Source organism: Anomaloglossus baeobatrachus, chromosome 5 (assembly GCF_048569485.1).
Source record: "Anomaloglossus baeobatrachus isolate aAnoBae1 chromosome 5, aAnoBae1.hap1, whole genome shotgun sequence".
Classification (NCBI taxonomy): domain Eukaryota; kingdom Metazoa; phylum Chordata; class Amphibia; order Anura; family Aromobatidae; genus Anomaloglossus; species Anomaloglossus baeobatrachus.
Genome location: NC_134357.1, coordinates 450,254,127 through 450,278,557, shown reverse-complemented (window position 1 = coordinate 450,278,557; position 24,431 = coordinate 450,254,127). Strand labels below are relative to the sequence as shown.

General features: G+C 45.7%; 1 protein-coding gene across 1 annotated transcript; it reads left to right on the top strand.

The window, feature by feature from the left end:
• Positions 1–215: 215 nt before the first annotated feature.
• XKR7 (XK related 7) lies at positions 216–23,065 on the top strand. Its single transcript, XM_075350527.1, has 3 exons — positions 216–851; positions 9,958–10,157; positions 12,904–23,065. The coding sequence occupies exons 1-3, from the start codon at positions 514–516 to the stop codon at positions 13,854–13,856; spliced, it is 1,491 nt and encodes a 496-aa protein (XP_075206642.1). The 5' UTR covers positions 216–513; the 3' UTR covers positions 13,857–23,065.
• The last annotated feature ends 1,366 nt before the right edge of the window (positions 23,066–24,431 follow it).

The following is a 24,431-nucleotide window of genomic DNA, read 5'->3' as shown; positions in this document are numbered from 1 at the left end:
TTACGGCATAGTCAGCGTTGTGTGGGGGGCAGTATGTGGGGGCACAGGAGGGTCGGTCATGGCTCAGTATTGGAGCTCAGCACCCCGGACAGCGGCTCCTTCCACACATTACACGGCATGATCCGGGGAGGGCACAGGCGGGGGGTGGTTACATTTCGGGGAGTATTCGGGGGCAGCCTCTAGGCTGTGGGCACCACCCCCAGATTACAAGGACGGAGGGGTTATCACTGGGTAGGGAGGATTGGAAAGGGTTAATGCCGGCGGGGGCGGGGCTACAGACAGATTGTGATACATTGTTGCAATTCTCGGATTCCATGTAGCGGTCACATGACGGCGGCTCCCCCGATACCGGCCCCGGTGCGCCTAGAGGAGCTCGTGTTTCCTGCCCTGGTAGCCATGGCTCCCGGTCGGTCCCCGGTGATGAAGCCCCCACCTCCGGTAGATGGATTTGTCGCCCTCCGGTAGGGGTGTAATCAGCCCCGGGTGTGTCCCCGGAAGTCGGCTCCTCCCATCATGGCGGCGGAGTCGGACGGTACCCGGGTGGCTCCCCGGTGCCCCCGGTACTCTCTCCGGGACGGCCTGTGGGTGGTGGCCGCGCTGCTCGTCTTCTTCTCGGATGGAGCCTCGGACCTGTGGCTGGCGGCGGATTACCTGCAGCGGCACCGGCTCAGCTGCTTCTGGCCCACGGTGCTGCTGGTGCTGCTGCCGTCCCTCCTCACCCAGAGCCTGAGCTTCAGCTGGGCGGTCACCGACAGGGGCTCCTCACCGGCCGCCACCCGCCCCTGCTGCCGCCTGTGCGCCTGGTTCGTGCAGGGCTCCATCCACCTGCTGCAGCTCGGACAGGTGTGGAGGTGAGAGGGTTAACTGGTCACACCGGGGTCACTGGGAATAAAGAGCACACCGGGGGCATCACTGGGAATAGAGAGCACACCGGGGGCATCACTAGGAATAAAGAGCACACCGGGGGCATCACTAGGAATAAAGAGCACACCGGGGGCATCACTGGGAATAGAGAGCACACCGGGGGCATCACTGGGAATAAAGAACACACCGGGAGCATCACTGGTCACACCGGGGGCATCACTGATCACACTGGGGGCATCACTGGGAATAAAGAGCACACCGGGGGCATCACTGGGAATAAAGAGCACACCGGGGGCATCACTGGGAATAAAGAACACACCGGGAGCATCACTGGTCACACCGGGGGCATCACTGATCACACTGGGGGCATCACTGGGAATAAAGAGCACACCGGGGGCATCACTGGGAATAAAGAGCACACCGGGGGCATCACTGGGAATAAAGAACACACCGGGAGCATCACTGGTCACACCGGGGGCATCACTGATCACACTGGGGGCATCACTGGGAATAAAGAGCACACCGGGGGCATCACTGGGAATAAAGAGCACACCGGGGGCATCACTGGGAATAAAGAACACACCGGGAGCATCACTGGTCACACCGGGGGCATCACTGATCACACTGGTGGGCATCACTGGGAATAAAAGATCACACTGGGGGGACATCACTGGGAATAAAAGATCACACTGGGGGGCATCACTGGGAATAAAAGATCACACTGGGGGGGCATCACTGGGAATAAAAGATCACACTGGGGGGGCATCACTGGGAATAAAAGATCACACTGGGGGGGCATCACTGGGAATAAAGAGCACACACCGGGGGCATCACTGGGAATAAAGAGCACACACCGGGGGCATCACTGGGAATAAAGAACACACTGGGGGCATCACTGGTCACACCGGGGGCATCACTGGGAATAAAGAGCACACCGGGGGCATCACTGGGAATAAAGAGCACATCGGGGGCATCACTGGGAATAGAGAGCACACCGGGGGCATCACTGGGAATAAAGAGCACACACCGGGGGCATCACTGGTCACACCGGGGGCATCACTGGGAATAAAGAGCACACCGGGGGCATCACTGGGAATAAAGAGCACACCGGGGGCATCACTGGTCACACCGGGGGGCATCACTGGGAATAGAGAGCACACTGGTGGGCATCACTGGGAATAAAAGATCACACTGGGGGGGGGCATCACTGGGAATAAAAGATCACATTGGGGGGGCATCACTGGGAATAAAGATCACACTGGTGGGCATCACTGGGAATAAAAGATCACACTGGTGGGCATCACTGGGAATAAAAGATCACACTGGGGGGGCATCACTGGGAATAAAAGATCACACTGGGGGGGGCATCACTGGGAATAAAAGATCACACTGGGGGGGGCATCACTGGGAATAAAAGATCACACTGGGGGTCATCACTGGGAAAAGAAGATCACACTGGGGGGCATCACTGGGAATAAAGAGCACACACCGGGGGCATCACTGGGAATAAAGAGCACACACCGGGGGCATCACTGGGAATAAAGAACACACTGGGGGCATCACTGGTCACACCGGGGGCATCACTGGGAATAAGGAGCACACCGGGGGCATCACTGGGAATAAAGAGCACACCGGGGGCATCACTGGGAATAAAGAACACACTGGGGGCATCACTGGTCACACTGGGGGCATCACTGGGAATAAAGAGCACACCGGGGGCATCACTGGGAATAAAGAGCACATCGGGGGCATCACTGGGAATAAAAGATCACACTGGGGGGCATCACTGGGAATAGAGAGCACACCGGGGGCATCACTGGGAATAAAGAGCACACACCGGGGGCATCACTGGTCACACCGGGGGCATCACTGGGAATAAAGAGCACACCGGGGGCATCACTGGGAATAAAGAGCACACCAGGGGCATCACTGGTCACACCGGGGGCATCACTGGGAATAAAGAGCACACCGGGGGCATCACTGGGAATAAAGAGCACACCGGGGGCATCACTGGTCACACCGGGGGCATCACTGGGAATAGAGAGCACACTGGTGGGCATCACTGGGAATAAAAGATCACACTGGGGGGGCATCACTGGGAATAAAAGATCACACTGGGGGGGCATCACTGGGAATAAAGATCACACTGGTGGGCATCACTGGGAATAAAAGATCACACTGGGGGGGCATCACTGGGAATAAAAGATCACACTGGGGGGGGGCATCACTGGGAATAAAAGATCACACTGGGGGGGGCATCACTGGGAATAAAAGATCACACTGGGGGGCATCACTGGGAATAAAAGATCACACTGGGGGGCATCACTGGGAATAGAGAGCACACCGGGGGCATCACTGGGAATAGAGAACACACTGGGGGCATCACTGGTCACACCGGGGGCATCACTGGGAATAAAGAGCACACCGGGGGCATCACTGGTCACACCGGGGGCATCACTGGGAATAGAGAGCACACTGGTGGGCATCACTGGGAATAAAAGATCACACTGGGGGGGGCATCACTGGGAATAAAAGATCACATTGGGGGGGCATCACTGGGAATAAAGATCACACTGGTGGGCATCACTGGGAATAAAAGATCACACTGGTGGGCATCACTGGGAATAAAAGATCACACTGGGGGGGCATCACTGGGAATAAAAGATCACACTGGGGGGGGCATCACTGGGAATAAAAGATCACACTGGGGGGGCATCACTGGGAATAAAAGATCACACTGGGGGTCATCACTGGGAAAAGATCACACTGGGGGGCATCACTGGGAATAAAGAGCACACACCGGGGGCATCACTGGGAATAAAGAGCACACACCGGGGGCATCACTGGGAATAAAGAACACACTGGGGGCATCACTGGTCACACCGGGGGCATCACTGGGAATAAGGAGCACACCGGGGGCATCACTGGGAATAAAGAGCACACCGGGGGCATCACTGGGAATAAAGAGCACACCGGGGGCATCACTGGTCACACCGGGGGCATCACTGGGAATAAAGAGCACACCGGGGGCATCACTGGGAATAAAGAGCACACCGGGGGCATCACTGGTCACACCGGGGGCATCACTGGGAATAAAGAGCACACCGGGGGCATCACTGGGAATAAAGAACACACCGGGGGCATCACTGGGAATAAAGAGCACATCGGGGGCATCACTGGTCACACCGGGGGCATCACTGGGAATAGAGAGCACACCGGGGGCATCACTGGGAATAAAGAGCACATCGGGGGCATCACTGGTCACACCGGGGGCATCACTGGGAATAGAGAGCACACCGGGTGCATCACTGGTCACACCGGGTGCATCACTGGTCACACCGGGTGCATCACTGGTCACACTGGGAGCATCACTGGGAATAAAGAGCACACTGGTGGGCATCACTGGGAATAAAAGATCACACTGGGGGGGCATCACTGGGAATAAAAGATCACACTGGGGGGGCATCACTGGGAATAAAAGATCACCTTGGGGGGCATCACTGGGAATAAAAGATCACACTGGGGGGGCATCACTGGGAATAAAAGATCACACTGGGGGGGCATCACTGGGAATAAAAGATCACACTGGGGGGCATCACTGGGAATAAAAGATCACACTGGGGGGGCATCACTGGGAATAAAAGATCACACTGGGGGGCATCACTGGGAAAAAAAGATCACACTGGGGGGGCATCACTGGGAATAAAAGATCACACTGGGGGGCAGCACTGGGGTTGTCCCTGGTCTCCTTGGATGTCGGTGGTCACACTGGGCATCAGCATATCTAGCCACACTGGGTGTAAGATCACACTGGACATCACTGATCATTCCTGGTACAGCAGATCACATTGGGCATGATTGGTTGCACTGGGTATAACAGATTATACTGGGAGTCAGTAGTCAAACTGTAAACCAGAAAAAACTGGGCATCACTGGTCAAACAGGTTACACTGGGCATCACTGGCTATACTGGTTGCACGAGATGTCACTGGGCATCATTGGTTACACTGGGTACAGATCACAACTGGGATCAGTATTGTGTGTGCAAGATTACCGGTTACACTGGGCAACACTGGTCAGATTGCTACCGCAGGGAATATCCAGTCATTGTGGGAATTGCTGGTGGCGGAGATACTTTGTTACATTAGGCATTTCTATTGGTTGGTTGTACACTGATCATCTCTGGACACATCTTATACTGGTTATATTGGGCAGTAATACTGGTCTCACTGGTGATTACTGATTGACGTGTGTGATCGCAGCAGCTCTGTGACTATTGGGTTAATTGGGTTTTTACTGGAACGGCAGAAGATGAGAGTAATTATTACTGGTTGCTATGGATGATGGAATATTCACACACAACCCACTCTGCTACATCTCCGTATGTTGTGAGAATGGCACCTGTGTAATATACAGGTCACTATGTACTATTAGGCTATGTGCCCACGCTAGAATGTCCCTGCGGATTTTTTTGCCTGAAAATCCGCGACTTTCGCGGCAAATCCGCACCCGCGGATTTACCGCGGATTTACCGCGGATTTACCGCGGATTTTGATGCGGATTTCATTTTTTTTTTTTTTCCCCATTCAAAACCAAAAATCCGCACCAAATCTGCACCAAACAATTGACATGCTGCAGATTTTTCCGGATCAAAATCCGCGGCAAATCCGCAGCGGAAAAATCCGCAGCATGGGCACAGCATTTCCAAAATGCCATTGAAATGGCTTGGAAGTGCTGCTGCTGCAGATTTTTGGCAAATCCGCGGTAAATCCGCGGCAAAATCCGCGGCAAATCCGCGGCAAATCCTGTAGCGTGGGCACATAGCCTTAGTATATATCATGTGTAATATATAGGGAACTATGTACTATTAGTATATATCATGTGTAATATACAGGTCACTGTGTACTATTAGTATATATCATGTGTAATATACAGGTCACTGTGTACTATTAGTATATATCATGTGTAATATACAGGTCACTGTGTACTATTAGTATATATCATGTGTAATATACAGGTCACTGTGTACTATTAGTATATATCATGTGTAATATACAGGTCACTGTGTACTATTAGTATATATCATGTGTAATATACAGGTCACTGTGTACTATTAGTATATATCATGTGTAATATTCAGGTCACTGTGTACTATTAGTATATATCATGTGTAATATACAGGTCACTGTGTACTATTAGTATATATCATGTGTAATATACAGGTCACTGTGTACTATTAGTATATATCATGTGTAATATACAGGTCACTGTGTACTATTAGTATATATCATGTGTAATATACAGGTCACTGTGTACTATTAGTATATATCATGTGTAATATACAGGTCACTGTGTACTATTAGTATATATCATGTGTAATATACAGGTCACTGTGTACTATTAGTATATATCATGTGTAATATACAGGTCACTGTGTACTATTAGTATATATCATGTGTAATATACAGGTCACTGTGTACTATTAGTATATATCACGTGTAATATACAGGTCACTGTGTACTATTAGTATATATCACGTGTAATATACAGGTCACTGTGTACTATTAGTATATATCACGTGTAATATACAGGTCACTGTGTACTATTAGTATATATCACGTGTAATATACAGGTCACTGTGTACTATTAGTATATATCACGTGTAATATACAGGTCACTGTGTACTATTGGTATATATCACGTGTTGACAGTACAGTTGAAACCAGAAGTTTCCATCCACTATCTATAAAGACATATCTGCATGTTTTTCTCACTATCTGACATGATATCAGAATAAACCTTTCCCGTTTTAGGTCAATTAGGAACCAAAATTATTTATATTTGCCAAATCCCAGAATAATGAGAGAGAATGTTTTAAGGCATTTTTATTACTTTCTGCAAGGTCAAAAGTTTACATACACTAAAGGGGGCTTTACACGGTAGCGATATCGGTAACGATATCGCATCATGCGTACCCGCCCCCATCGTTTGTGCGCCACGGGCATATCGCTGCCCATCGCGCACAAAATAGCGCTCCCCTGTCACACGGCTTACCTGCCCTGCGACGTCGCTATGGCCGGCGATCCACCGCCTCCTAAGGGGGCGGGTCGTGCGGCGTCACAGCGATGTTACACGGCAGCCATCCAATAGAAGCGGAGGGGCGGAGATGAGCGGGACATAAACATCCCGCCCACCTCCTTCCTTCCGCATTGCCGGTGGACGCAGGTAAGGAGATGTTCGTCGCTCCTGCGGTGTCACACACAGCGATGTGCACTGCCGCAGGATCGAGGAACAACATCGCTAATTAGAAGCAAACGATTTTTGGTTTTAGGATGGCCTCTCCACAGCAAACGATTTTTGCCACTTTTGTGATCGGTTTAGGTCGCACATAAGTATCACACGCTGCGATAACGTTAATGACGCCGGATGTGCGTCACTAACTATGTGACCCCCGACGATAAAACATTAACGATATCGTAGCGTGTAAAGCCCCCTTAAGAGTACGATGCCTTTAAACACTATGGGACTGCCCATATCATGATGTCATATCTTTGGAAGCTTCTGATAGGTTTATTGGCAACATCTGAGTTAATTAGAGACACACCTGTGGATGTATTTTAATGCACACCTGAAATAGACTGCTCCTTTGTGTAACGTCATGGGAAAGTCAAAAGAAATCAGCCAAGATCTCAGGAAGAGAATTGTGGACTTACACAAGTCTGGTTCATCCTTGGGTGCAATTTCCAGATACCTGAAGATGCCTCGTTCATCTGTACAAATAATTATACGCAAGTACAAGCAAGATGGGAATGTCCAGCCATCATACCGCTCAGGAAGGAGACAGGTTCTGTGAACCAGAGATGAATGTGCTTTGGTCAGACATGTGCATATGAACCCAAGAAAAAAAGCAAAAAGACCTTGTGAAGATACTGGCGGAAGCTGGTGAGATTGTGCCATTATCCACAATGAAACGAGTACTGTTTCAACATGGGTTGACAGGCCACTCTGCCAGGAAGGAGCCATTACTCCAAAAGAAATATAAAAAAGCCAGATTAATGTTTGCAAATGCACACAGGAACACAGACCTTAATATTTGGAGACATGTTCTGTGATCTGACTAAACTAAAATTGAAGTGTTTGCCATAATGACCACCATTCTGTTTGGAGGAAGAAGGGAGAAGCTTTGAAGCCTAAGAACACCATCCCAACTGTGAAACACTGGGGTGGCCACATCATGTTGTGGGGTTGTTTTGCTGTATGAGGGACTGGTGCACTTCACAAAATAGATGGCATCATGAGGAAAGAAGATTGTGGCAATACTGAAGTAACATCTCAACACATCATCCAGTAACTTAAAGCTTGGCAGGAAATAGGTCTTCCAAATGGTCAGTAACCGAAGCATACTGCCAAACTGGTTACAAAGTGGCTTAAGGATAAAAAAAAGTCAATGTTTTGGAGTGGCCATCACAAAGCCCTGATCTCAATCCTATTGAAAATTTATGGGCAAAGCTGAAAACTCAGGTGTGAGCAAGGCAACCTTAAAAAAATGGCTTAACTAGACAAGTTGTCAGGAGGAATGGGCGCAAATTCCTACCAACTATTTTGAGAACCCTGTGGAAGGAGATCCAAAACGTTTGACCCAAGTCATACAGTTTAAGGTCAATGACACCAAATACTAATGAAAGGTATGGAAACTTTTGAGTTTGCAGGAAGTAATAAAAATGCCTTAAAACATTCTCTCCCTCTCATTATTCTGGCATTTGGCAAATATATATATATATATATATATATATATATATATATATATATATATATATATATATATATATATATATATATATATATATATATATAACTAGCTGTACTACCCGTCATTGCCAGGGGTAGTAACAGTCTCTCTGTCTCTCCCTCTCTCTGTCTCTCTCTCCCTCTCTCTGGCTCTCTCTCCCTCTCTCTGGCTCTCTCTCCCTCTCTCTGGCTCTCTCTCCCTCTCTCTGGCTCTCTCTCTCCCTCTCTGGCTCTCTCTCTCCCTCTCTCTGGCTCTCTCTTTCCCTCTCTCTGGCTCTCTCTTTCCCTCTCTCTGGCTCTCTCTCTCCCTCTCTCTGGCTCTCTCCCCCTCTCTGGCTCTCTCTCTCTCCCCCTCTCTGGCTCTCTCTCTCCCCCTCTCTGGCTCTCTCTCTCCCCCTCTCTGGCTCTCTCTCTCCCCCTCTCTGGCTCTCTCTCTCCCCCTCTCTGGCTATCTCTCTCCCCCTCTCTGGCTATCTCTCTCCCCCTCTCTGGCTATCTCTCTCCCCCTCTCTGGCTCTCTCTCTCCCCCTCTCTGGCTCTCTCTCTCCCCCTCTCTGGCTCTCTCTCTCTCCCCCTCTCTGGCTCTCTCTCTCTCCCCCTCTCTGGCTCTCTCTCTCTCCCCCTCTCTGGCTCTCTCTCTCTCCCCCTCTCTGGCTCTCTCTCTCTCCCCCTCTCTGGCTCTCTCTCTCTCCCCCTCTCTGGCTCTCTCTCTCTCCCCCTCTCTGGCTCTCTCTCTCTCCCCCTCTCTGGCTCTCTCTCTCTCCCCCTCTCTGGCTCTCTCTCTCTCCCCCTCTCTGGCTCTCTCTCTCTCCCCCTCTCTGGCTCTCTCTCTCTCCCCCTCTCTGGCTCTCTCTCTCTCTCCCTCTCTGGCTCCCTGTCTGCCCCTGTTCCTGTCTCTCCGACATCATATTACCTGACACACAACCTTCTTATACTAAGAATGCCCTTCGTTGCCTGTAGCCACAAATCAGAGCTCCTATTATTGACTTGTAGCTCCCAGCTCCATTGACTTTAATGTAAGCAGGTTTTTGGCGAATAACTATAATGTGGGGTTACATTTTCCCTCCAAAACAGTCCATGACGTTCCCTGAGTCACATGAGGCAGCTGCAAAATTTTTTGATTGAAAATGGTGGATTCCTTTAACACACACACACACACACACACACACACACACACACACACACTTCATGAAATATAGTGAGAAAAACATGCAGATGTGTCTTAGAAAGTCTATGTAAACTTCTGGTTTCAACTGTATATATCAATGATATATAAAGGTCACTGTGTCCCTTTTTTTTTTGCAGGTACTTGCGGGCACTGTATCTGGGCCTGCAGAGCCGCTGGCATTCGGAGCAGCAGAGCCGCCATTTCTACTGGCGGATGATGTTTGAGAGCGCAGATATCAGCATGTTGCGCCTGCTGGAAACATTTCTAAAGAGCGCCCCCCAGCTGGTGCTGCAGCTCTGCATCATGGTGCAGCAAGGCAACGTGGAGCCATTACAGGGTGAGCACCTTTTCCTTACCTGCCGCCCTCTAGAGTGTGCTGTGTGTTCTTTGTTAGACATTATGGTTGAATTTTCCCCCAGAAGACCTTGAATCTGTGAACATGCAGCGCGTTCATCGGCGCTGGTAGCGGTAGACGAGCGCTGATCTCTTATATAACTGACCTTTATTGTCTGGGAATTAATAATTCACTGCAATCAGTTGGAGGTGCTGCTGTAGAGGTGGCGGCGAAAGGAGCTTCTCAGGAAGTCCTGCGTCGCTCGCTGACCCCTCCTCACTGTGACCTATTTGTTCTCCATGGTTTGTCTCTTGGTTCTGTTGTTTGTTACTTGTATAAATGTCGGATTAATAAATGATGGATAAGAGATTGACTTACATTTCATGACCAAAAGTATGTGACCCCTGAACATATCTGTAGTTGGAGAATAAGCTTTCTCAAACCATAAGCTTAGATTATCATGAATAACCTCAACAAATTATTGATCCTCCACCGCCGGACACTTTAGGTGGCCCTACACATTGGGATAGAAGGCATCCTAACATCTGGGGAAAAAAAATCCTCCACCAGACTGCTAGATGGCGAAACCTAGTTTATAGAGAGAGACCATTTACGGTGGCTTTACACTTCCTCAGCTGACACCTGGCATTGAGCACTCAAGCTTTTTTTGTTCAGGTGCTTTTACAAAGAAGTCCCAATCTGTGCTCTAGATCAGGGGTCTTAAACATGTTTGCGGCCCCTGAGGTAGCTTCTTGCAGCCCACAGGCCCCCTCACGATCGTGGCTCTATGACAGGGACCACAGCCATCTACGCTTTAGAACAGATTAAATGCTTTCCCCCGCCACGCACAGGAACTCCCTGCAAAGCTTCACAAAAGGCAGCCACCGGCCAATCAGAGGCCAGCAGCTCGTTGTATGAGGTCACCCTGTCACCATATTACTATAGGTGACAAGGATGGGCAAATTACTACAGGGGACAAGGATGGGCACATTACTACAGGGAACAAGATGGGCACAAGGATGGGCAGATTATTACAGGAGACAAGGATGGGCACATTGCTACAATATGAGGACCAGGATGGGAACATTCCTACAAAATGTCCAAAATGACACCTTGTAGCCTTTCTGTCACCTCATTGGTGGTTAGAAATTTGAGATATCCATTATAACTATTGATGAGCGAACCTTCTTGCTACATCTCGTTACTCGGATCGAGCATTTGGTTGTTCCGATGCGATTTGCTTACCGTGGGTACGGAAAGTATTCAATTTCATTTTTTCACTGTTTCATTGCAGCCATTTGGTAAATTCAAAAAAATTCATTTTTTCCTCATTAATGTACACTCTGCACCCCATCTTGACAGAAAAAAACAGATGTAGAAATTTTTGCAAATTTATTAAACAAGAAAAACTGAAATATCACATGGTCAGAAGTATTCAGACCCTTTGCTCAGACACTCATATTTAAGTCACATGCTGTCCATTTCCTTGTGATCCTCCTTGAGATGGTTTTACTCCTTCATTTGAGTCCAGCTGTGTTTAAACTGATAGGACCTGATTTGGAAAGGCACACATCTGTCTATATAAGACCTCACAGCTCACAATGCATGTCAGACCAAATGAAAATCATGAGGTCAAAGGAACTGCCCAAGGAGCTCAGAGACAGAATTGTGGCAAGGCACAGATTTGGCCAAGGTTACAAAAGAATTTCTGCAGTACTCAAGGTGCCGAAGAGCACAATGGCCTCTATAATCCTTGAATTGAAGAAGTTTGGGACCACCAGAAGTCTTCCTAGACATGGCCGTCAAGCCAAACTGAGCAATCGTGGGAGAAGAGCCTTGGTGAAAGAGGTAAAGAAGAACCCCCATGTACTAGCTTAAAAGGGTGCTTCTACTCAATACTGAGCAAAGGGTCTGAATACTTATGACCATGTGATATTTCAGTTTTTTCTTGTATAATAAATTTGCAAAAATTTCGATCTGTTTTTGTTTTTTTATTAAGATGGGGTGCAGAGTGTACATTAATGAGAAAAAAATGAACTTTTTTTTTAATTTACCGGATGGCTGCAATGAAACAGAGTGAAAAATATAAAAGGCTTCTGAATACTATCCATACTCACTGTAAGTCAATGGGAAACTCAAGCATTTTAAAAGTCATGCTCAAGGCTTCATCGAGTAACGAGCAGTGGCGAGCCCGCTCGCCCATCACAAATTATAACCATTTTAATTCTAATATATGAAAATATTATTTGTGTATGCTAAATTTATTTACATTCTATCAATGGGTATAACCTAAATGGTCAACCATACTGATCAGAAAAGGGGGGTCACATATTTTTGAAAGAGGGTTGTAGAAGTTTAAGATACTCCTTTCACTTTAAAAATGCTACATTTTCCCTGGCACTGTGCACCTGAAGGGTCGTAGGGGACATATGTTTGTTTGATGCCATCTGCATGTGACTTGTATGTTCTCCCCGTGTTCACATACTGTATTCTTACTCCTACGGTCTGAAAGCTGCCTAGTTATCCAGCAGTGGGGAAGAGAGAACGAGAGCTAGTAAAGCTAGACATATTTGCTTTTAAGGACTTTGGAAAAGTTGAGTGGCGACGTATTGGTTGTCATTCGTTCTTCCCAGAATCTTGTCAGCTTACATTTGTATTATGAACGGTGGTCATGTTCCTCTATATTCGGTGGCTTCTTTTCTTCTCAATCATCTCTGTTTTCCATTGTGTCTCTCTTCTCTTTTCTTAGGTCTTTCTGCCACTGCTTCTCTCCTGTCTCTTGCCTGGATGATTGCCTCTTACCAAAAGGTCCTTAGAGATTCCCGGGACGATAAGATGCCCATGTCCTACAAAGGGGCTGTGGTGCAAATACTGTGGCATCTCTTCACCATTGCTGCCCGAGCCTTGGCCTTCTCCCTCTTTGCCTCTGTCTTCCACTTATACTTTGGTATCTTCATTGTCACTCACTGGTGTCTCATGACTTTTTGGATTATCCAAGGGGAGACAGACTTCTGCATGTCTCGCTGGGAGGAGATCATCTATAACATGGTGCTGGGAATCATCTACATCTTCTGCTGGTTCAATGTTCGTGAGGGTCGGACTCGTTGTAGAATGACCACCTATTACATCATTGTACTGTCTGAGAACGCAGTCCTCACCGCTCTGTGGTATTATTATCGTCCAGAATATATGCTCAGCGACTTCTATGCTCTTGTTATTGTTTGCTCGGTCCTCTGCAGCTTTGCTCTTGGTGTCTTCTTCATGCTTATATACTACAGTCTTCTGCATCCTAATGGTCCAATGTTTGGCCCCTCAAGTAGTAGTTGTGTTTTCACAGAAGGTCCTGAAACTTCTAGGGTCCCTGAATTGGAAGGCGTGGAGAGCCTTCCTCGTACTCTACCACGGACTACAGAGCAAGAACGGGACTTGGTGCCTGGTGACAGGGACAGTTGTGTTCCTGTCTTCCAAGTCCGTTCTAGTGTCCCACCAACCCCTGTGACACGTGTTCCCCGGGCGCAAGGACCTGTCATACGTATCGATCTTCCACGAAAGAAATATCCAGCTTGGGATGCTCATTTTATAGACCGCCGCTTGCGGAAGACTATTTTGGCCTTGGAATATACTTCCCCAGCTACACCCCGTGTCCAGTACAGAACTTTAGGGACCTCACAGGAAGTTATGGAGTATGAAACCACTGTGTGACCCTCTATTAAAAATCGTAGGGTGAAAGAGAGACTGGGGATCACCTGAAGGTGGGAAGATGCTCTTCAAAGTCTTGGAGGGTGAGGAGAATAGAGACACTGGCATGGATCCGGTGGCAGGAGTGTTGTCCTTAGGAAGAGACCAGTAGTGGCGTTGGTTGGCATCCTGCAATATTATAGGTCACTCCGTGAAATGTTTGGTGTTGTATTGAAGGTCTAAGTGCACACAGTGAGAAGACACTCTCTGGTGTACTGTATGTATGTTGTAAAAAGAGACTCTGGAGCAGAAATAGGTAACTGAAGGTTCTCCAGTTGTTGAGTCTGGGAAAGACCTTGCCATTCAATGTCTTAAGAGCAAGCAGGTGACTGGCAAGACCTTCTGTGGCTTTCAAGTCAATAGCAGATGTCATATCATAGGTTTCCTAATCTGCTCTAAGGTCTGAAATTAACTGTTGACATTTAAGAGGTCAAAAGGGAAAAGTAGCTGGCCTATGTGTAGATCTTAATCGGGACATGGGAGACAAGTGGCACTAGGACTGGTCAGAGGTGACCTTAGTTGGATTTGTAGGACTTGATGATATATGGAAAGACCTCTGTACCGTAAAAAAAAATCACCCTACCCGGTTGCAATGGGTGTTTATGAAGTGTGATTAACACCTATTATGAGCACGACTGCCTGTACTATATATAATGGTGATGGTGTATATGATGGTGTTTCTATAACGGTATACAAGCCTATATATCTTGAGCTGGACTTCCAGATTGTTCAAGTACAGGGAGCCTTACCGAACTACAATACACAGGGCCATTATCACCCTGTAAACCCAATGGTCTGCAACTTCTGGTGCTTCAACTGTTTTGAAACCACAACTCCCATCAGGTTTTTGGTGGGAATTGTAGTTAGCGTGATTAATATCCCATGAACGGCCATGAGAGTAGAGCACAGTCACAGGCACCATGTAGCCCACAAAAGTCCCTAATGTATTCACTCCCTCACAAATCACACATGGTATAGAGATGTGTACGGCATAGTAGCGTCATGTGGTGGCACTTCACACAGCGGTATATGGGATCATAGGGCAGTTGATTGGGAAATGGTGTCACTGGGACCATAGTGTAATAGGATTTCAAATGCAGCTATTTTGTTTTTTGCAGCAGAAGTAAAGTGTGTGATAATGGACTTCTGATATCATATCCCACAAAGGTGGCAAAGAATGGGATTTATAGACTATAGCCAGACAATACGGGTACACTAGTCCTACAAATTCTCTGCTTCATATGACACATTTCTCCAGCAGCAGCCGAGTAGCTGTGGTGGGTGCAGGTGTAGCAGTGGCATCGGACCTTGATGTCTACCGGGCCAAAATCCCTTCTGGCACATGAGGAAACATCAGTATCATAATGGTACATGGGGGCTTTCTTACAAATCTTGTATTGGGGCCCAGAAGCTTCACATTATACCTCTGCCCAGTTCCATATATCCTACTGGTTAACAATCCAGTACAGCTGACAATGGGATCGTGGTTATCTGTCACATTCGTACACTGCAATATATGTGCGTTGTATCTGATATTGCTGTACTTCATTAATACATGATCCTAAGCCCTCAGTGACTTAAAAAACACACAATACTTTTATATAAAATTCATGTTCAAGATAATTGGGAGTTACAGCCCGCATTTTATTCCAGCTGTGCACTCACTATTCTGCTGGTAGTCAGTAATCGTGAGTTACATCCTGAGTGTAGTATACTACAAAGCTGCACTCACTATTCTGCTGGAAGTCACTAATCCTGAATTACATCCTGAGTCTATTATACTCCAGAGCTGCACTCACCATTCTGCTGGTGGAGTCACTGTGTACATACGTAACATTACTTATCCTGTACTGATCCTGATTTACATCCTGTATTATACCCCAGAGCTGTACTCGCTATTCTAATGGTGGAGTCACGGTGTACATACATTACATTTCTTTTCCTGTATTATACTCCAGAGCTGCATTCACTTTTCGGCTGGTGCAGACACTGTACATACATTACATTACGTATCCTGTACTTACCTTTTGTTACATATTGAATTATACTTGAGATCTGCACTCACTATTCTTCTGGTGAAGTCACCATATATATACATTACTTAACTTGTTCTGGTCATCAGTTACATCCTGTATTATACTCTAGAGCTGCACTCACTATTCTACTGGTTGAGTGACTGTGTACATACTCATGAAGTGATCCAGAGTTACATCCTATATTATACTCCAGAGCTGTACTCACTATTCATCAGATTATTATTAGAAACCATCAAGCTTTTGAGGAGTTACATTCCTAACTGCTTGGCTGTAAGTCATGCTGCATATGTAATTTAATGTATGTACACAGTGACTGCACCAGCAAAATAGTGAGTGCAGCTCTGGAATATAATACTGAATGTAGCTGAGGATTGGTACAGGGTAAGTAATGTATGTATATGCTGACTCCTCCTGCAGAATAGTGAGTGCAGCTCTGGGGTATAATACAGGATGTAGCTGAGGATTGGTACAGGGTAAGTAATGTATGAACACAGTGACTCCTCCTGCAGAATAGTGAGTGCAGCTCTGGAGTATAATACAGGATGTAACTAAGGATCAGTACAGGATATGTGTTGCAATTTATTTAGATCTTTTTCTTATACAAAAATTGTAAAATAAACAAACGCTTTCATTTATTCTGGCTAGTTGGCTGCATAGCCAAGAACATCTTGACAGCCTCATGTTACCTCATGTGCATGAATCATAGTTGTTTTCCTTATGGAAAGACGAGACAGATTCGTACAGTAAAAAACAAACCATAGAAATGAAATGTTTTGCCATGGAAGGAGCCCGTGTCCAGAACTGTCTATGATCCAGTGCCATCATCTTCCTCCTCCATTCTGACTTGTATTTCGTTGGGTTGTACTTATCATCTTGACTCATCATCGCCAGGGATTTGAAGCAGTGATGTCTTCATTGCTCATGTCATATGTTGCCGGAAACTACCAGGCAGCCATTTTGTTGTAGCCCTTTGTATAATTGTCATGTATAATGCCTTTCAGTGCAGATATGACGTGATATTTCTGGGTGGTAACCACTTCAGTGCTGTGTAATGTGCAGTAGTTTTGCTCACGACTGGACCACCCCTGATTGTGACGCACGGACTGACCCCTTATTTATGATCTCTATAAACCAATTGAGTCTGTACATTGGGAGAGGTGGACTGATCATAGTCTGTATAAACTGATTCAGCCTAATCGTGATTTTATATACTGTGGACAATGATTGGGGAGGGGGACATTGTTAATAAGCTTTTTAAATAACCTATATTCTATTTATATGGGAAGTCTGTTGGTTTGATGCAATGTTCTGAAGTGTGACGTCTTTCGGAGCGACGCTCTGCAGGTAGGAACTTGTGCTTTGTGTGTTAGTAGATCAGCAATAAGGAAAAGCAATACCCAGATGGTTAAAAAACAAAACAAAAAACATTTGCTTGATATTTTAGGGCTGTTAATTAAGGGTCAGGGCCAAAGATTCATTTGATAGATCCCTAACCCTAGAGCTGCACCCAAGCTCCTCACACAACGCCAGTCAGCAGATCCCATTATACCCTGAACAAAAATATAAACGCAACACTTTTGGTTTTTCTCCCAATATTCATGAGCTGAACTCTCAGATCAAAGACTTTTTCTATGTACACAAAAGGCCTTTTTATTTCAGACGTTGTTCACAAATTTGTGTAATTCTGTGTTAGGCTATGTGCGCATGCTGTGCTTTTTGCTGCATTTTTGTGCGTTTTTTGGGTGCAGTTTTAATCTCAAAACTGCATGCATTTCATTCTCCAGCAAAGTCTGAGATTTCATTTTTGCCGTGTGCACGTTGCATTTTTTTTGGGCTGCGCCTTTCTGGTGACCATAAAGATGCAGCATGTCAATTCTTTTAACGTTTTTCACTCATTGAATTTAATGAGGTGTGGAAAACTGCAATGAAAAACGCAAGTTTGTTGTTTTGGTGCGTTTTTCTGACTAGACTCCGGGTCGACAGGGATTGATCGCTGGTATTTGGCCAGATACTGCTCCCCATATAAAGTCTATGGGGACCAGAATTGGGCGCAAAGCGGTAGGAGCTAGCGCTTCATACTCACCGATCACCAGCCGGCTGTCACACTGCTCCTGCGGCAGCTCTTTAATCTTCCAGAGCCGACCGCTCATTAGGCTCATAACATATTCACGCCTTCCCTACTCAACGGTGGCTGTGATTGGTTGCAGGCAAACCCGCCTCCACGCTGAGTGACAGCTATCTGACTACAGCCAGTCACAGACGCCGGTGAGCAGGTCTATATTGTACAGTAAATTAAATAAATTATAAAAAAGACGTGCAGTCCACCCCAGTTTTTATAACCAGCCAATAAAGTCTCACAGCTGGGGGCTGGTATTCTCAGGCTGGGGAGACCCACGTTATTGAGAGCCCACCCCAGCCTAAAAACATCCATTAGATGCGACAGTCCTTGGATTTTCCCAGTTCATCTTATTGCCCTGGTGCGGTGGCAATCGGGGTAATAAGGAGTTAATGGCAGCAGCCCATAGCTGCCACTAAGTCCTAGCTTAGTGATGGCAGGTGTCTGAGACACCCCCTCATCACTAAGCTGTAAGTGAAAGTAAATAAACACAATCACCCAAAAATCCTTGATTTGAAATAAAACACACAAAAAGCCCCCTCTTTCACTACTTTATTAACCCTTAAAACACCCCTCCAGGTCTGACGTAATCCACACGAGGTTCCACAACGCATACAGCTCTGCTACCTCTGACACTCACATCGAGCGGCCATAGAACACGACTGCTCGCTATGAGGGTCGGGCCGGAAGTGAAGTGAGCCGCGCAGGATCAGCGGTGACTTCAGCTGTCACCGCACATCACCTGACTGAAGTCACCATTGATCTCACTTCAGTCGCGGCTGGATTTGCGGTAACAGGTGGAGGACTCTAGCTATCATCGCACATCACCTGACTGGAGTCCTCCACCTGTTACCGCAAATCAGGACGCGAGATCAGCAGTGACGTCATTCATGTGATTTGCTATGTCACCACACATCACCTGAATGACATCATCGCTAATGCCGCAGCTCACTTCAGTAGAGGCCTGACAGGTGGAGGATTCCAGAGTTTTGTTTTTTTTTTAGGCCCAAAACGCTGCTCTTTGTACTCACCACAAGATAAAAACGCTGCATCTTTGTGGGCAAGAAAAGATGCAGCGTGCACACATAGCCTTAGTGAGCGCTTCTCCTTTGGAGAGATAATCCATCCACCTCACAGGTGTATAAAGATGCTGGTTAAACGGCATGATTATTGCACAGGTGTGCCTTAGGCTGGCCACAGTAAAAGGCCACTATAAAATAGCACATCTCCGTCACATAGTGGATCGCAACCAACAACCAGATCCACTATGTGACGGAGATGTGCCTGAGGCAAATGGTGGTAACACCAGATCCTGACTGGTTTTCTGACGCATCCTACTGTAAAACTGCACATTTTAGAGTGGCCTTTTATTGTGGTTAGCCTAAGGCACACCTGTGCAATAATCATGCTGTTTAATCAGCATCTTGATATGCCATAGCTGTGAGGTAGAGATGGATTATCTCTGCAAAGGAGAAGCGCTCACAACTTCAATTTAGACAAATTTGGGAACAATATTTCAGAGAAAAAGGCCTTTTGTACATAGAAAAAGTCTTAGATCTTAGAGTTCAGCTCATGAAAAATGGGGGCAAAAACAAGTCTTGCGTATGTATTTTTGTTCAGTGTATAAGTATCTGTTTATCATACTCAAGTATCCACTCTCAGTAGCCATATCTGCCTACCCTGACTCGAAAAGGCCTAAGAGATGACCCCAAAATTAAGTTAACCATTCACCTGGACATTTGGAGTTTTTGACTTTTTTTTTTTGCAATGGATTTAGAACCTTCTCCATTTGTAGTCAATCAAGGACGTAGGTGGCGTCCAGTCTTTTTATCTGTCGCTAGGCATCTAGTTTGGTTACCAGGTTTTATTGATCCTCTAAAGAAGTAGATCCATCTCTCGTGTCTTCTTATTGAAGGTTGCAATGGAATCACAAACAGGATATCCTAACCTAAGCTCCACCATCTATTAATGGGTTGCCATGTTTGGGGCGCTCCAGCATCTCCACATGTGCCAATATGGGTGGACATTTTGTGGAGACCTCCTTCCCCATCAGTTGAGGTTCCTGTCCCTCCTCAATAGTCATGGGAAATATGCCTGTGTACAGTTCAGAGCAATAACCATTGTACATGGAATCCTCTACAGCCACCGACTGTTATGAGAACCTCCTCATCACACTTCTTCATCATTAGTGAGGGGCCAGACACATGGTTGGTCAAGATCTTGGTTTTTGTACCCCCTACAATTAAGAGTTTAGAAAAACATGGCTGCTTTTGTATCAGAAACGGCGCTGTTTCATTGAACTAAAAAGAGCAGAGCTGCAATACCACATACAACCTGAGCACAGATGTGTCACTGTTTCCAGAACAAAGCATCCTTTTCATTAGTAATTTTACATCTACATCTAATTTAGAGTCTACAGTACACTGGACATGGAAGTTTCAGGTTTGGATATCCAGAAGATGACATTTCAAAGTTTAATGTTGGGTTCCCTCTCCTATTCATAACCGCTTAGTTGGCTTTCCAGTCATTTATGAGGGTTCGGCTCTTACTTTTTCAACCGGGTTAAGTCTGCTTTATACAGGTGTGATATAAGTGGGAAAGTGTTGCCATTGACTCTTACTATGGCCCTCTCCATAGATGGCGGATCACATTGGTTTAGTTGGGCATCTGCGACATTCGTTAATATGAATTGTGGACTAGTCCTGAAGATAGGTGGTGCATGCTCACATTTCCATATGCGCAGTCTCCGAATGACAGCTGAATCTCCAGCTGATCAGTAAGTTAGTCAAGTCTGCTAATATAATGGACACTTCACATTTAAAAATCGATGATTTGCTTTCCCATCTCCTGTATTGTCTGATACATTACAGTGAATCATATCTATATATATGGTGCGTTCTGACGTCTGTGCTTATAATTCATGAGACTTGATATAATTGCGTAATTTGAAGTGAATGACCCTGTAAGGAATGGTGGCAGATATCCAGAGTCTCCCTTGATTTCTATGACAAATAAAAGTGACCTGGCTGCAGTTTCGTGCCTTTGTCTTTCAATCCCTTGGTGACTAGTAATAAACTTAAAGGGCAGTTCCAGTCAGTTTTAACACCAACATGATTTTTTTTATGCCATTTTTGCAGGGAGGAGATTCATCCTTTGTGCGTTGTTACTCAGTGATAAGTAACAAGAAGGAGCGGAGGAAGTGAAGAGACTACTGTGCTGCTCGCATTCCTAACTGACAAGTGGCTGTCACTTTTAGATGCCCATTCAGCCATTGTCCTGACAAACTGAGAGCTGTATTCATCTTTCTTCAGGAGCTCGCCGCTCCTCTTCCTCCTGGCCTTCTGCTTGCAGGCAGTGTGCTCCTGATCATTAACAGTTAATGCTGGTGGCCCAATCTGTGCACTCTTTGGTACTGCTAGCAGGGGCAGCTTTGTTTCTTCAGCATCGAAGGAGCGACAGGACACTAAAACTGTTGAGAGAACCCATTTAAGTACTATAATACGCCATGAACAAAAACATAACTGCTATGATACTGCCAAAGATGAACAACAATAAAACTACTATAATATTACTATAAATATACATATAATGTGTAACTACTGTGATATGGCCCTCCATGGACGAGAATCTAATTATATTACTGCCCCTGTGTTGAAGAAGAATATTATCATAGTACTGCCACTATGTACGAGAATATAACTGTCATGCTGCCTCTATGTTCCAGCACTTAACTACTATAATACTGCTATTTTAATTGGAATATAAATAGTATAATACTGCCCCTATGTGAAAGAATATAACTACTGTAATCCTGCCTCTATGTACAAGAATATAACTACTATAATACTGCCCCCTATGTACAAGAATATATACTGTTCTCAATATACAAGAATATAACTACTACAATATTGCCAATATGTACCAGAGTATAACTGCTACAGTACTGTCCTCCATATAGAAGAATATAACTACTATAATACTGCTCCCTATGTACAAGAATATAATTACTATAATACTGCCCCTATGTACAAGAATATAACTACTATAATACTGCCCCTATGTACAAGAATATAATTACTATAATACTGCCCCCTATGTACAAGAATATAATTACTATAATACTGCCCCTATGTACAAGAATATAATTACTATAATACTGCCCCTATGTACAAGAATATAATTACTATAATACTGCTCCCTATGTACAAGAATATAATTACTATAATACTGCCCCTATGTACAAGAATATAACTATTATAATACTGCCCCTATGTACAAGAATATAATTACTATAATACTGCCCCCTATGTACAAGAATATAACTATTATAATACTGCCCTCAATATACAACAATATAACTACTATAATTCTGCCCCTGTGTACAAAAATATCAGGGTAAGTAGGTTAGTTTCCACATCTGACTGGAATAGCCCTTTAACAACTTGGTTGCCATATACATTGGTGCCCTTACCACTCTGACAGTAGGAGATTCTTTGGGATCTGTCCCGGGTGTTGTTTCTGCTGATTGTATGCACATTGCAGATAAGCACATTGATATCATGAAGTGTAGCTGGAGATTGCGGACTGTTATACCTTGGAGACCCTCTAGGATGTTGAGTTGTGAAATCCCCGTTGTCAATCAATGGATACAGCTCAAACTCCTCACTTTATGGAGCACCTCATCGAGGTCAGCGCTCCTTAGTGATGATCTGTATTACGGCACAAGTACAATGAAGCTCTCTTTACTGACAAACGCCGCCATATCTACGTAGGTCTGTGATTGGTTGACTAGCTGATTGGAATGGACGTCATTTACTATAAGCTGCTGATTGTACGTCCCGTGTTTATTCCAGTGACTGGAGTCTTGTATCTCACACAATTGTCACAGATCCACCCCCAACGTGCACAAAATCCCTTTCATTGGGGGCAAAGTCAGGATTCTAGGAATCTTTTTTGTAAACACCAATTTTTGTATATTTTTCATTTGGTGCTACATGAAATAATAAACGTAATTTCAGTAACTTGTCTGCTTTCTTCATTTACATAAGATTCAATGGACGCATGATCATCTACACAATTCTATTTCATTTATAGATTGGTCACCAGTATTCAACAATAAATCTGACCGATTAATTCTTTATCCATCTATCTATTGTCAAGTAATCAGTGTGCAGCTTGTGTAAATGTGGTGCCATCTAAATAGCCCAACACACAGCCATTAATGTGTTAACCGCTGGCAACAACAGTGAGTACACCCCTACGTGACAATGGCCACATTTTACCCAATTAGCCATTTTCCCTCCCCAGTGTCATGTGACTCTTTAGTGTTAGGCTATGTGCGCACGTTGCGTACAGTCACTGCAGAAATTTCTGCAGCGATCTGAAGAGCACACGTGCGCTTCAAATCGCTGCAGAAAATGTCCGTAGAGAAAAAAAAAAAAGCCGATTCCATGCGCTCTGCCTGCAGCTCCTGCCATAGACAGAGCAAGGGCTGCAGGCAAAGCGCACGGAAGAAGTGACATGTCACTTCTTAGAACGCGCGCTTCGGGCAGCAGCCGAAGCGCTGCGCTCTAATACGCCACGTGCGCACAGCCCCTGCACAATCTCCATAGATTATGCAGGGGACGCAGGACGCATGCAGTTACGCTGCGCTACAAAGCGCAGCGTAACTGCATGTAATTACGCTACGTGCGCACATAGCCTTACAAGGTCTCAGGTGTGAATGGGGAGCAGGGGTGTTACATTTGGTGTTATCACTCACACACTCTCATACTGGTCACTGGACGTTCAACATGGCACTTTGTGTCAAAGAATTCTCTGAGGAGCTGAAAAAAAAAAGAATTGGTGACCTAGGCTATAAGAAGATTGCCAACACCCTGACACTGAGCTGCAGCACGGTGGCCAAGACCATACAGCGGTTTAACAAGACTGGTTCTATTCAGGACATTGTCCACCAAGGAAGTTAAGTGCAAGTGCTCAGCGTTATATCCAGAGATTGTCTTTTCAAAATAGACATATGAGTGCTGCTAGTATTGCTGCAGAGGTTACAGAGGTGGGGGTCAGTCTGTCACTGCTCAGACCACAAGTCACACTCTTTATCAAATTGGTCTACATGGCTGTCATCCCAGAAGGAAGCCTGTTCTAAAGATAATGGACAAGAAAGCCTGCAAACAGTTTGCTGATGACAAGCTGACTAATGACATGGATTACTGGAACCAGGTCCTGTGGTCTGATGAGACCAAGATAAACCTATTTGGTTCAGATGGTGTCAACCAGGTGAGAAGTACAAAGACACGTATGCCTTGCATACAATCTGGCATGGTGGTGGGAGTGTCATGGTTTGTGGGCTGCAAGAGTGCTGCCGGCTTTGGGGAGCTGAGGGAACCA

Coding starts and splice junctions, on each gene's coding strand:
- XKR7 (XM_075350527.1), top strand. CDS start 514: ATGGCGGCGGAGTCGGACGGTACCCGGGTGGCTCCCCGGTGCCCCCGG. Junction 852..9,957: donor CAGCTCGGACAGGTGTGGAG/GTGAGAGGGTTA, acceptor TTTTTTTTGCAG/GTACTTGCGGGCACTGTATC. Junction 10,158..12,903: donor CAACGTGGAGCCATTACAGG/GTGAGCACCTTT, acceptor CTCTTTTCTTAG/GTCTTTCTGCCACTGCTTCT.